We start from the raw sequence: 15,264 nt of genomic DNA on the forward strand, positions 1-15,264 counted from the left end.
ACTTCATGGAGCAGAAAATCTGATGTCTGGTTGCCTATAAGTATTGGTGCAAAAAGTCAAACTTCAGAGACATATTATCAATGACCTTTTACTTTTTTATTATTGTGAATGTAAATGAACATCCAAGTGTAGCTACAGGAAATGGTGAGGGCAACATATGTAAGATAACACAACTGGACATGAAAATGAATGCATTACCCTCCTATAACAATTACCCTTATATGGCTGTCTTATACAGCAGTCGTACTGCTGCTCACATATGTTTACTTCTGACCTCAGTTTAGCTTCCACTACTTTGCAATACTTGCAAACAAACTATGATACAAAATGAAATCAAACAAACATTAAGCAAACAAAACCACCCTTTCAAATAAGAAACATTTAAAGTGTATTTTAGTATTACTAAAATGGCTACTCTCCATGTAGAGAATTATTTTCATCATTTTTTATGTTTCATGCATTTCCTCACTAAATTAAGGCCGTTGTCGTTGGTAATGCTGCTCTGCCAGCAAACATTGTTCATAGCTTTTCCCAGCAGGGATGTAATTTCAATAAGGAGTTGGGATAGTCTGTAGTTCTGTCATAGCATTACCCATGATGTTGTGGTATAATCATAACTGCAGAGTTAGACCAAACCACTAGGGGGAGCCACATATACCTCTTTTGTGCTTAAAAAATCATGGGCAAGTTGAGAGGTCAACAAATCTTTGTGGTTGACCTGCGTTTTCTGTTATCTTGGTTTAAAATCCTCTGGATACATTGACCTGTATTCTTATCTTGGACTTGTTTCTGTAACATGACATCAGCAGAGTGTTGCATTTTAACAACAGCAGTTCTGTTTCTCAATTTTTCCCATAAGCAATGACACTTGAACAATATAGCAAAGCTATATTAATATAAGAAGGAATCAATAAGGTGTGAAACAATTAAATGATAGAAATACAATTAGAGGGGTTAGGATTTGAAAATGAAAATGTTTCTATTTTACACATTACTTCTTATCTTGCTACCTTTTGTGTTTCATTATATAGAATCAAATGAGGAGTCAGTAAATAATAAAATAAATTATTATCAATTAGATATGTAATAAAAAAAACACTACAATCACATCCACCCATCTTTAGATAAATCTTATTAAAAATAAATGAAAACATCCTTTTCTGTCTGAAAAGCATTTATGCTTAAGTCAAATCTGTCATATAAATTACAAGGACTATCCATCCATCCATCCATCCATCATTTGTCTATATCTACTTGCCCTTGCAGGATCACAGGCGATCTGGTGTCTATCTCCAGGGTGAGAGGTGGGGTTACAGATTATAGGTAATATACGGGAGAAAATGGGTTCATGTGTCTATATATATATATATATATATATATATATATATATATATATATATATATATATATATATATATATATATATATATATATATATATATATATATATATATATATATATATATATATACACACACACAATATTATCATCATTAAATTATATAATATTATTATGTCTTAATTAAGATTGGGTTCAGAGTTTAAATATGTGAGATGTAACCATTCATTAGTTTTCACTTGTTGTGACTTAGTTTGCTGTAAAACTTCATCTTTCTCTTCTGTTTCTCATCCTCAGGCCATTCTGCCCGACCTCTTTAGGGACGTCTACATGAATCTGAGCTTCATCTTCCACTGGTGCTAAAGTTAGGAAATACTCCTCTTCAACCTCCTCTGCTTGTTCCTCTGGATTTGAGGTGCCTACACAACTAAACAGGAGGCTTTCTGCCTCCATCAGAGGATCATCATCACCTTCTTCCTCCTCTTCTACTTCTGTTCCCTCTGCCTCCTCCTCCTCTATTTCATCTTCTGTTTCCTCTTCCTCGTCTTCCTCATAGGTATCCTCTTTGGGGTAGTGGAACACATGTTTTTTGTCACTGAAGGTTATTTGCTTCTTCCCTCCCCTGTGTTGCTGCAGCTCTTTGCTCACCTCAAACCCAACTTTTTCCTGCTTTCTCCCAATGACAGGAAGAGCAGGACTGAGCAACAGTTTCTTCTCAGCTACCTCTTGTTCCTCATCCTCATCCTCTTCCTCCACATATTCATGCTCTTTTCCCTCTTCTGCTTCCTCCACTTCCTCTTCTATTTCCCCAAGTTCTTCTTCTATATCCCCAAGTTCTTCTTCTATATCATCCTCTTCTTCCTCCTCATCTAAATCTTCTTCTGCTGATTCTTCCTCCTTTTCCTGCTCCTCCTCATCTTCCTCTTGCACAATGGAGAGTTTCCTGGCCATGATCTCTTCCTCCTCCTGCTCCATCCTCTCTGCAAGGGCCTCCGCTGTGGGTTGGCTTTGGTATTCCTCCAGCCTGATGGTCTCATACTTATGTCTTTTACAAGGATCATCAAATGCTGGGTAAGTCTCCTCAGGATAGCCTGTGTTAACGCAGCATGGAAATAGTCAGCTTTACATAAGTAAAATGCTTTGGGTTTTACTAGAGGCAAACTCTGCTGCTTGAACATATTTCTGACATTATCAGAGGAGATTGAGGATTTGTATTTAAGCATATACCTTCCCAATCTGCACTGTAGGGGACCTCCTCGGCCTCCATCTCAGGAGAGGCTCCCTCCAAACGGCCCTTCCTCAATCAGCAGGGTGATCTGTCGGAGTTGCCTCAGGAGTTTTTCTTCCTTTTTCGATACTGAAGTTTTACTCTTCCGCCTTCTGCCACTATAAAGCAGCAAAAATACTAGTTGCCAGGTTGTTTTTATTATACTGCCCTGTAATTTACATAATAATGCATTTTTGCTTTTAAATGTTCTAAGGTTTTTGATCTCCCAATGCTAAATCTTCTAGAAATATCAATTTTGTCCGCTGAGGCTCATGCATGAATGATTTACCCTTTTATTGCTTTTTCAGTTTTTGGAATAGCGTCACATAAGGTGGTTTCTTGTTGCAACAACTCTGCTAATTTACAAGGGATTTATTCTTTTGAGTTTTTCTTTTTTTGTTCTTTATTTTCAGCCTAAAAATATTCCTTTTTTATGATATGTAAACACGGCAACAAGCAGCTGTTCACTAGCCGGACATTTTGAAGGCTCAAATAATACCTACTGAAACATCATTAGTTCAACTTTGTAGTCCAACTGTTTTTAATATTTGCTTCTAGTTTCTATTTTCCCATGTTTTATTTTGTTTCTACATTTTATTCCAACTTGCTTGTATTCTGTTTTATTTTCCTATATTTCAATCATGTAAAGCACCTAGCATTGTCTTTGTACTGAAATGTGCTATACAAATTAATTTGCCTTGCCTTGCCTGGCCTTACTCTTAAACCAAGTTGAGATAAAGAGGAGATGCTGTGAACACAGAATAGGATCAAGTAGAAGAAGGAACATCTATTTAATTAACCACAAATAAATGTGAGATCTCTTGTGAATATGAGATATTAAGTACATCCATTCCACCATTGCAGGGTTAAGTGTGAAAAGACCTGACCCGGTAATTCATTCTTGTGGTTCCTGTAAATTATTAGGACTTATGTGTGAAAGGGGCTATTGACTGTGTGTAATCAATGTTAAACTGGACAAATTCACTTCTATGAAATCAACGGCATCTCCAGTTGTTTATTTCAAACTAACATTACCCTGGCAACCACACAGCATTTCCTGTCTTCACCTTGGTATCGAGACTTCAAAGTAAAAGCATACATGTAACATTAGCATTTGGAGGCTAGCTGTTTTACACCAACTCTCCCTCCCAATACAGAGGAATTGCCATTGTTTTGAAGTATTCTGACTGGCTGAGAAGGGTTTTAGGTTTGCGGTAAACTTCCAACTATTTGTTTAGCATGTTTATAACAATGCTCAGTGGGCTATTTGTGTAGGTTTGTGTGGGTGAAAACTTTTCTAAAAACGACCCGTGTGTACAATATAATTTTTTTAAAGATGATGTGGGAGACATTCGTTTTTATCAAGATCCAGTTATGTGTGTACAAGGCCCGAGTTTTCTTCCTTCAGTTGCACTGCTCAGTACCTTCAGCTCCCGAAGCTGTTCAGCATTCCCCTGATTATATCACCTGGTTTCTATGTCTCTTACTACTCCTCCCCAGTATTTAAGTTCCCTGGTTTTTACTGTACCTTGCTGATTTGTTCCATTGTATTGTGTATATTCTAGACACCCTTATATTTAATTTCACTTTGGGATAAATGAGGTATTTTTTAACTGAATTTAATTTAGTTACTTTAGTGGTTTATGATCAAACGGTAACACAGACATATTAAAGTGTATGCCATTATCAGCAGTGACATTGCAGTAGGTGTTATTGTATTCCATAATCTGAGGTTGGGGAATCAGCTGGATGTTTAATAAAACTGTAGAGATAAAACGGAAGAGATCATGGCCAGGAATAAAACTAAAAAGAATGGAACCTTGAGGAACCCCACACTAGATCTTTGTCTGTTCATATTCACAATTAACAAAATTAGTTATATTTTGTTAACAAGATGTAAATCAGTTTAGCACAAGATCAGACATTACTCAGAGATATTTAAAGGGAAAGAATAAAAAAAAAATAAAAAACAGTTTTGGACTTTTCAATCCCTTTCCAATGGGTTAGTTTTAATCTAATACGTGTTTTCAGTGTTTTTTGTGATCAGAAGCAAATCACTGAATGTTCAGGGATTCAGGGAAAATAAATATTTCTTACCTTGAAGAACAATGATTCTTCCCCGAAACAATCCTCTCCAACATCATTTCTGTTCGCACAAGTTTCTCCTGAAGCCTGGCAAGCTCATAATCAGTGGCTAAACATTTAATAAGAAACGTTATATCAATAGGACATATAAACTATGTGACAATAAGAAAAATGTGATGTACACAATCATTTCAATTGAGTGATAACATTTCAAGGTCACTTTGGTATGCTTAAAAAGTTACAGGGAGTCTAGTTCTATTTTTCTGTTTTTATTTGAAGCTTAAAAGTTTTAGTTTTTTTTGCAAATATTTTACTAAAACACCTAAAGAAAACCAAATTTACACTGTAAAAACTATGAAGTGTAAAATACACTCAAAGCCGAACAAACTCCTTCCGTGTGTGTGAATTAACTTACCACTTATATTTGACAGGTTTGTTGTCCTCTCAGTAGAATAGAGTCCAGATTTATTAATTTGTCCCTTACACGTTAGCTGAATACAAAGATACAATTATGATTACTTTAGCAGGGCAGGAACTACAATAGGCTAATGCATTATTATATACATTACTATCATTTATTTTTACTATTCGTAAGAAAATCATAATCACAGCAAAGATGCTAAGTTTAGCTTAGTGGAAAAAAAAAAAAAAAACATCACAACATTAATGAAATTTAAGAGTCACCATAAGGTGTACACATATCGTAGAACCAGTGATTACCTTATACATAATATAAAGGATGTAAAGTAGAATCCCAAAACCATATATGGGTATGGCTTGAGCCATCAGGTTGTATTTCTTTCCACGCCCACTGCCTTTATCTTTAGCCATGGCTTCAACAGTGTAGAGAGAGTGCGTGAGATAGCGAGAAGAATCCACCTCCCACTGCTCCGGGTCGTCTGATGCTGACAACTGATGCATCCCAGAAGGGTGAAACCCAGGTCCAACTGCAGAGGATAAAACACAATTACTCAATCACTGCTTACATTTATTCTGCAAATATTTCACTCTGACTTCTTATTTAAACAATTTTTGATTTTCCTCCGTGGTTGCTAATCAACTTGTTCTTGTCACCACGTTATCTTCCAATTGGCCTTCAAATTCATTAAATTTAAAACTTTGTTCTTTAAAACAACCATCTAATTTGTAAGTTGTAGATTGGTTAATATTTCAACATGGGGATGTGTCATCATTCTCTATTTCAGATATGATTAAACTGAGGATGTGTTGTAAATTTTACATAAACTTTATGAAGGAATGAAGTAATTCATGCATTTCTCTTCTTTTTGGAATTTACCCTGTGTATATGTGTGTTTTCTCCGGTTTCTACTGCTTCTTCCCTCAGTCCAGAAACATGGCTGTTAGGTTAATTGATCACTCTAAATTGCTCTTAGGTGTGAGCATACGGTATGTGTGTGTGTGGTTGTGTGTCTGTCTCTGTGTTGACCTGTGATGGACTGACAACCTATTCAATGTGTACCCCACCCCCTGCTAAATGACCACAGAAGACAGGGCCAGACTCACACAACTCTGCAGGGATAAGCAGGTACAGAAATCAGATGGATGCATATTTTGGCCCCTGTGCTCTTTCTTCCTCCTTTCTATAAACCTTAAAATTGCTAACATATCACATAGAAAACATTCAGAGCAGCACAAATAAGTGCGGGCATGAAATGCATTGACCTGTTCAACAATATTGTTGCATGTTTTTCTATGAGGTACATACAGTATTTATATATTTATTTATATATTTATAAACACCAACTGTCAGGTATTAGCCATATGTAATGAGAAACCTTTTAAATAACTGCTTCATATTTGCAGAAATGTCAATGAAGAAACTAACCTCAAAACAAAAAGGCATCACCATGACATCTGGTTATGTCTTACATCACCGTGCTTATCTGCAGACTTTGCTGTTGCACCATATTGCATAATTGGTCCAAGATTTTGAGAATGTTGTGCAACTCATTAGCAAAGACTGGTTGTTCTCAGTGGCCAGTATATCCATATGATGTCCTTATTTTCAGATTAAACTTCAAAAGCCACTGTTGGCAACTTTTGGTGGGTTCCATAGGGCCCTTAGTTAAATAAGCTTTAATTTCGAAAAAGTGTTTTGAATGTACTGAGCTTAACTGTATCTGATATTAAAAGTAGTTGGATCTGAAAGTGTCAATATTTTTTTTTTTTTTTTTTTGTTCCCTGCACTCTTTAACCACATGAGCATGTATTACATGTGAACATATCTACAGTATATCTACAGCATGGTGGGGTTTTAACCCCGGTAAATCCTCCATATCGTACTAGCTGACAACAACAACAGAGACTGAAGATGGAGCAGGATGGAGGTGGATGGATGATGACCCGATAAACTGCCTTACCCTCAGCCTGGCCCCTCTTGTTTGTTCCTCTAGGTAGAAGCATCCTGGGCAGGAAGAGAGAGACACAAAGGACAGAGCATGATATAAGGGTAACCTTCTGACAAGTTGTAATGGTCATCCTGTCTCAGAAAATGACCCTCATCCAGTATTTTTCACTTCACTAGAAAAGCTAGTTTTTGTCCACAGATGTCAGCTCTCATGTGACGATGCCCCATCCAGATTAGTGAGGATTAGAGAAGCTGCATTCAAGTGCTGTCAGAAATATGGGCTTTAAATCCTCAACTAGAAACTAGTTGTCCATTGTCCTATTTTCATATTATTTCAACTGCCACAGGCTGAAGATGAACTATAAAGAAAATAAACAAAGGGAAGGGCTACTAATGAGGGGTAAAAATCAAAGTTGATCAAGACGGGACCATTATTCAATCTTATTATCCTATTTTTTTCAAAAGTAATATCAAAGTGGACCTTAAAAAGGAGAAAAACACTTCAGTATTTAGTCTTTAATATAAATTTGTGTTATGCAAGTGACTTTGCATGAGTCTATACAAATGAGGGGTCAAAATAAAATAACAACATATGATGTGCTGTGTACAGCTTGTTTGTATCGTAAATTTTGATTTGAGCCAAACTTGGATAAATAAAAAGTTACGTCTGCCGTTTTCTAATTAAGCTGAGTTAAAATCTTTGTTAATCAGATGTGAGCACAATTTCAGTAATGATCTGAAGGCTGTGTACTATGGACCTAAATTTGAAACAGAGAAAAAAAATTTAAACTAAAAAAAAATCATTTGAAACTGAAAAAAAAAAATGTAAAACCGAAAAATACTTTTGCAACCTAAATGAGATGTTTAAAACTACTTTTTCATAAAACCCCCCCCCCAAAAATTCTGTGTCCAAAACCCCCCCAAAAAAACAAATGTTGTTTGTTTCTGAACAAACTTTATGGCTCCAATTTAGCTCCATAATGTTCAGGCCAGATTTAAGAATGTATTTATAAATTAAATCCCTTTGCCTCTCGTAATACCCTATCATCTGCATAAACAACTATTTTTGAACTGGGTGCATTCAAGTGAGAAACATCTACCACATGCAGGTAGGACTGATTAAGACTAATTTGAGTTGTAAATCCTCTTTCACGGAAATATTGGACTTAAAAGCAATCATAAAAACAAAGAAATCCTACTAGTCACAGTGATGTGAAAGTCAACAATGATCAAAATATTTATTAAGTAATCATAGAATGTTACTGAACTCATAGATTTGAATTCACAAATGAAATGTTTTAACAGTGATGATGCGAATGCAACACATAACCTTTCCCTGTCTGGAGTGTATTTCATATCAAAGAGCAGCAGATGGCACTACAGACTCAGTAAAAAAAATACCACAAATTTAAGGCAGGAGCCTACCAGCTCGGCAGTAAAGTAAGTTAGTGTAATGTTCTCTATAAATTTGCTTATATACTAAATCTGGAAGTCAGTAAAAGTGGTCTAAATATGTAATAATTATATATTTAAGAAATATATTTTTAACAATGGCCTGTGTACGTATACACAATATTTTGAACTTTGGTCAGATTACATTTTGCCATAGGTAGGTGGTGCTAACTGTGTTTCTTTTGTTCACAATCATCCATCCACCCGTCTGTTTACCAGCTCTACCCACTGTCCTTGCAGGTCCGTGGGGGTGCTGATACCAGTAGTATTGGGTGAGAGATGGGGTATAAACTGGGCAGGTTGCCTGTCCATCACAGCAGTGTGTAACACATAATGTAAAAGAGGGAATGTTAAAAACAAAATCAATTTGATTTGGGGGAAAAAAAATCACAACATTGTCTACATTTATAACATTGACATAATGCTATATTTACTATTAAGTTAGTAATTACTAATATTTGCATATTTCTTTTGCCTTTTATGCCATATTAGTAAGACAACAAAAACAAACATACATTTATTAGTCTTAATTTGTTTGAAACAGATAGTAGTAATAAATATAACTATAATCGCCTTTCCAAAGATCCCCTTTACACCAGACTGCGACCACACGATGACATTAGACATCAGAGAGAACATGGATGACCTTTGCAGAGTCCAATAACTTGCATTGAGTGTATGAACTCCCTGACTAGCACACACACAACTTCCATGGAGAGATTTTGGTGGTGCAATATTGTGGTGGCAGCATGTTTGGGTTCTGGGTCAGCTGTAGAGGGTTCGACATACAGGCCTCATGCCAAGACTATAACTTGGTCTATGAGCCTTGCCTTTTAAATTTGGAAACCACAGAGAGTGTAGCCGTTTCATGACTGATGCTATGATCTGACTCAAAGACCACAACAAAAATGGAGACACGAAATGTAGAAAGGTTTCTAAAATATTTATTTATTTAATTCATATTAAGGTAAAGTCAAAGTTTTTCATACAAAGTGTGAATGTCAATCTGTGTGAATGGAGAATCCATCCATTGTCTATAGCAGCTTATCCCTGCAGGGGACTGGTGCCCATCTCCAGTGGTCAATAGGCAAGAGGTGGAGTACACTCTGGACAAGTCACCATTCCATCACAGGGAAACACAGAGACACACAGGACAAACACACACACACACACACACACACACACACACACACACACACACACACACACACACACACACACACACACACCTAAGTACAATTTGGAGAGGCCAATCAACCTATAGTGAGGTTTTTTGGACTGTGTGAGGAAGCCGGAGTACCCGGAAAAAACCCACACATGCACATGGAGAACATGTAAACTCCATGTAGAAAGACATCAGGCTGGGATTTGACCCAGGACCTCCTTGCTGCAAGGCAACAGTGCTACCAGCTGCACAGCCATGAACGAAGAACGTATATGCAATATATGTCCAGCTATGTTCGAATGGCCATGGAGGTCCTGAAGACCACGTGACTGTGTTAATCGAGTGTGATGACGTCCTGACAACCACATTCAAGAAAAGGGATTTCTAGCGTTGTTTAGCGTTTTTTGAGAGCTGCTCAGTAAATGTGAAATAAATCAACCCTTGTTACACTTCTTTGGTTAAATCTGGCCTGATGTGGCTTTGTTTGTTCACCAGCTTCCTGTTGGTGAGGACAGTGGCAGCATGAGCAGTCAAACCTGATGCTTAGCTGACATGTCTCTGAGCTTTTAATAGAGCGTTGTTATGTACTGTACAGGTACATCTCAAATCATTTGAATGACATGAAAATGTAAATTATTTCAGACAAGGGAAGTCAGAAATTATATCTATTCATTACACATATTGTGAAATATTTCACAGATAGCAAAATGCAAAATTCAGCATCTGACAAAATTTTGATATCGAAAAGTTCAATATTGGAAACTCGTTGTGTCATATCCTAATCAGCTAATTAATTCAACAGACACACACACACAAAGATTTCGTGAGCCTGTAAATGGTTTCTAATTCTGGGTCAGTAGGTTGCACGATCATGGGGAAAACTGCTGACTGGACAAATGTCCAGAAGATACTGACCTTGTAGGTAATACCTTGTAGAGGGTACAATGAGGGTAAGATGCAAAAGGTCTTTGCTAAAGAATCTGGATGTTCACATTCAAGCATATGCATAGAAAGTTGAGTGAAAGGAAAAAGTAGGAAAATGTGTTGTATTCCTCGTGTCAAACCACTCCTGAACCAGAGCCAACATCAGAAGTGTCTTACTTGGGCTAGGGAGACTAAGAACTGGTTTTTTCCTCAGTTTCCAGAGTCATGAGGAAGAGCACAGAATCCACAAAGCTTGAGGTCCATCGTTACTTCTCTACAGACAATGATGATTTGAGGGGTGAGGTCATCTGCTGGTGTTGATCACTGTGTTTTCTAAAGTCCACATTCAATGCAGCCATCCACCAGGACATTTTAGAGCACTTGTGATGCTGATTTCATTTTCCAGCAGGACTTGGCACCTGCCCACACTGCCAAAGGTACCAAAAGCTGGTTCAATGACCATGTTGTTACTGTGTGGGATTAGCCAGCAAACTGACCGGACCTGAACCCGACAGAGAGTATATGTGTCTTGAGGAAATTGAGAGAGACCAGACCCAATGATGCAGATGATCTGAAAGCTGCCATCAAAGCAGTCTGGGCTTCCATTACACCTCAGCAGAACCACAGGCTGATTGTCTCCATGTCATGTTGCAGTAGTAGTTCATGTAAAAGGAGGCCCAACCAAGGTTGAAAATATCCTTTATCTTATGGTAAATGGACAGAATTTAGATAGAGCTTTAGTAGTTATACTGACCACTCAAAGCACTTTACACTAAAGCCATTTTCACAGAATGGTACTCACATTCATACACCCCCATAAAGTGGGGCACATTGATATTTGACTGGAGGAAGCTAGAATCAAACCTACAACCTTTCAAATTCACAGTCACTTAGTCTGTGGCACATTCTAACAAGATTAAAATTTCTGAGACACTGAATTTTGTTTTTTCATTATCTGTAGGCCATGATCATCAAAATTATGAGAAAAAGTTTTTTGACAAAAATATGAAACTTTTTTTTAACAATATTCTAATTGTTTTGAGATGGTAATATATATTTCATATTCCCAGCTTGGTGTTGCAAAGCACACAGCGATATCGCTCTGAGACAACTCTGCTCTACCTTATGCCACTCTACCTATTTGAACTGCAAATTGGAACACACATTAACTGAAACCTTGTTTTACTGCACCAAAATGAAAAGTTTCAAAACTTTAGGTGTTTGAAAGTTTTTGGATTGTTATACAAGGTCAAACACAATGTTGCCATTACCTATTGCAGACAAAAGCCTGGAGATTTCAACGCTCCCAAGTCTTTCCTGCAGCAACCCACAGCACTTCCTGGGGGCTCATGTTGCTCTTGTCTGGTTTTCCGAGAATAAGGGGATGAATGGGCATTTAGAAAATTAGTAAGTGACTTGGCGGATCGGAGCTTTTTAAGCTCTTCAGTCTTTTTTTCTTCTCATAAGGTAACATCGATTGGAATATGACTACCGCATTGTTCAGAATAAGTCAGTAGTACATCTGAACTTATTTACTTTTTAATATATCAACCCTATTTGATTTTCTTAATCCAACTCTCCTAAGAAGTTGAATTCCACATTTCTGGTTATTTATTTTTCAGATCGGGGGCTCAAACCTAAAGGTTTCTGATAGAAATGAGATAACTTCACTTGATGTTTTGCAGCTACAGTGTTTTATTAATTATTAAGTGAGCAGAATCACATTTAACCATTGAAAACCCAGTGACTAACTGATATGTACGTGATGTTTAATTTTAGGACCTCTAGTGTTAGCTTTACCTCTTTGTTTTGTTTCCAAATGCATTTTTGGAAATATTTCATAACTTTTTTTTTTTTTTTAAATTAGGTTTCCAGTAACAGAAATAGAGAGAAGCTCATGAAGAACTGGTAGTAATCTGTTGAAAATTTAAAAGTAAATCAGAGTAAATGTATGCCCTCACTGGCCACCTTATGAAGTATGCCTTTCCAGTTGTGGAACGGAGCCCATTTTGCCTTAATAACTACTTTGTGGTATAGATTGAGCAAGGTGTCACAAACAATCCTTAGAGATTTAGGCCCACCTTGACAGGATAAAAATCACACAATTGTCGCAGATTTATTGGCTGCACATTGATGATGTTAATCTTCATCAGATCCCAGAAATGCCTCTATTTGATTGAAAAAAAGATTTGATTATATTATATTGAATACATAAGATTTTCTTTCTTCTGCTCCTTTCCATAACATTTTTTTGTTCATGTTAAAATGTGATGTGTTTATTTTACCTGTTATTGAATTAAATAATGTCTAAATATGGGGATTATTGAGGGGATTGGAGTACTGTCGACACAATCCCACCGTGTGGATCAATGCGGTCAGGCTGGCACGGGCGGTGGAAGTCAAGCAGCTTTGAAGTCCTCAGTTTCCATGACTTTTTAATTTTAGCTCAAAAAAATAATCCAAAAAGTGCAAGTGCAAAAACAATATGTGCATGGAGGTATAGCAGTCATGGTTATCTAGTATCAGAGAGCAGCAGAACAGCAGGTGACGCTCCAAACTCAACTCTCACCATGAATGAACTAGTTGGCTTTTTAAAGAGGTCACTCCCAACTAGGTAAAACCACTTAAAACCACTAGTGTACAAACATTAGTTATTTAAACTCAATATAAAATTCCTCCATTCAAAACCCAATAATTATGTAGAAATAAACCCATCAATTAAATAGACAAAATCCTAAATCAAACACAATTACAATAAATAAGTCTTCAACAATTCTTAAAACCATTAAACCCCCCCCCCCCCCTCACACAGAGAGCTTCTTAACTCTTAACTCAGACACAAGAAGAAGGTTAGTAAAACAATCAACCCATTACACCATGCTAAACCCTTTAAAGCATAAGACATACACTACACACTAACACTTAAAAGATATTACTAAAATCACATTTCTAATTCCTATTTCTACAGGCCTGGTGATGTGCAAATTAGTAAATAACTTAAAAGTGCCGTGTGCTATCAAAAGTGCTATGTGCATGTTCCAGTGTTTCGGGTATGGTGCATGTGTCTACTTGTCCGGTAACAAACCGGGTCTTCGTTACAAGTACAGTGAACTGACTGTCCTGTCTCAGAGGGTCAGTGTCCTGCAACTTTTAGATGTGTCTCTTGCTTCCCCTACACATCTGAATCACATGGCTAATCTACCTCACTAGCATGTAGTGCAGCTCTGCAGAGTTCTGCTAATGAGCTAAAGTTGGAGTCAGGTGTGCTGAAACAGAGACGCTGCTAAAGGTTGCAGGACACCGACACCTTGGGGACTGGAGCCCACCGCTGTATGTAGTATTGACTGGTTCTTTTAGTTTATTATCTTTGTGTTTGTTTATATGTCTTACTTTTGTGGATATGTTTGTGGATTATGTTCATTCTGCTATGTTCTGTTAAATTTTGTTTCCTGTGTTCTTCTCTCCCTCAGCTCTCTGCCCTCATTGTACTCAGATGTTGCTCGTCTCACCTGATTACTTTCACCTGTGCTCTGCTCCGCCTTTCTCATCTTCCTCTGTATTTAAACTTCCTGGACTCTTCACTCTTTGTCGCTTTACACATGGACTTTTCCCTCCTGCCACCCTGATTCCGCCATGCTTGTTATGTTATTGCGTTTCTTGCCTGATTAAGAGTTTTTTGTAATTTTTCCTTGTTTGTTATTGAACATCTTGCCAATGCAATGCTTTGGTGTTCCTTAAGCTCAAACAGGACAGAAGTCAAAACTACAAGAAAGGAAATCAAAACCAAACAAAACGTGCCAAGAAGATATCCAACACACCATTACACCAGCAGCAGCGTGAATTGTTCATATAAAGAAGATGGGTCCATGTTTTCATGTTGTTTATGAGAAATACTGACCCTATGCTCTCAATATTGACATTTTTAAATCTGTTATTGTCCAATTTTTATGGATCTGGGTAAACTGTTGCATCGGTTTCCTGTTCTTTGTTAGCAGGAATGTCATTTAGTGTGATCTTTTGCTGCTGCAGCCCATTTGCTTCATCAATGTGAGGCGTGTTCAAGGGTAGTATTGTACCTTGGTTGTATCTTGAGTGGTCATTTACATTTTTGTTGTCTGACCTCTGACACTAACTAGGCATTTTTGTCCATACGGTTGCTGCTAATTGGAGAATTAAAAAAAAATTCTGCCACTCTGTAAACCTGTGAAAATGGTTTTGAGTGAAAATCCTAATATTTCCTGAAATACTCAGATCAACTTGTCTGGCATAAACTAAAAAAAAACCCTTTTTTTTAATTTATTTCAACATGCAAAAATGTGCATTATTTTATATTATCTCCATGCTTTTCCCTGACCCTTTCTGCCATAAGGCTCTGAACTCTTTGTGCTTTAGCTGTTTAGAAAAGATCATTTAAGTTGCCGTTATATCCATCAGACAGGGCGATATGGTATATTATTGACTTGCAGAGTGTAAATACGTTGCACAAACAAGACAGATTTCTATTTATGGAAGTTTAAACACTAATTTAAAATATTGATACTGTGAACACTGATATTGTGATTACAGTGATTGTTACAGTGTCTTGTAATGTTATGCATATTATCTGAGCTAAATACAGAGCAATCCAAGAAGAAAACCTTTTCAGAGGTCATTTTATTGCTTTT

The 15,264-nt window shown here is 37.0% G+C and overlaps 1 protein-coding gene across 1 annotated transcript; it reads right to left on the reverse strand.

Annotated features, from left to right (window-relative positions):
* Positions 1-1,476: 1,476 nt before the first annotated feature.
* On the reverse strand, positions 1,477-7,285 carry ric3a (RIC3 acetylcholine receptor chaperone a). Its single transcript, XM_012873002.3, is given in 7 exon segments — positions 1,477-2,430; positions 2,567-2,625; positions 2,627-2,725; positions 4,704-4,800; positions 5,107-5,182; positions 5,412-5,638; positions 7,073-7,285. Coding segments are annotated over 7 exon segments (1,500 nt in total). The 5' UTR covers positions 7,191-7,285; the 3' UTR covers positions 1,477-1,606.
* Between the last annotated feature and the right edge of the window lie 7,979 nt (positions 7,286-15,264).

This window comes from Fundulus heteroclitus, unplaced genomic scaffold (genome assembly GCF_011125445.2).
Source record: "Fundulus heteroclitus isolate FHET01 unplaced genomic scaffold, MU-UCD_Fhet_4.1 scaffold_38, whole genome shotgun sequence".
In the NCBI taxonomy this organism is placed as follows: domain Eukaryota; kingdom Metazoa; phylum Chordata; class Actinopteri; order Cyprinodontiformes; family Fundulidae; genus Fundulus; species Fundulus heteroclitus.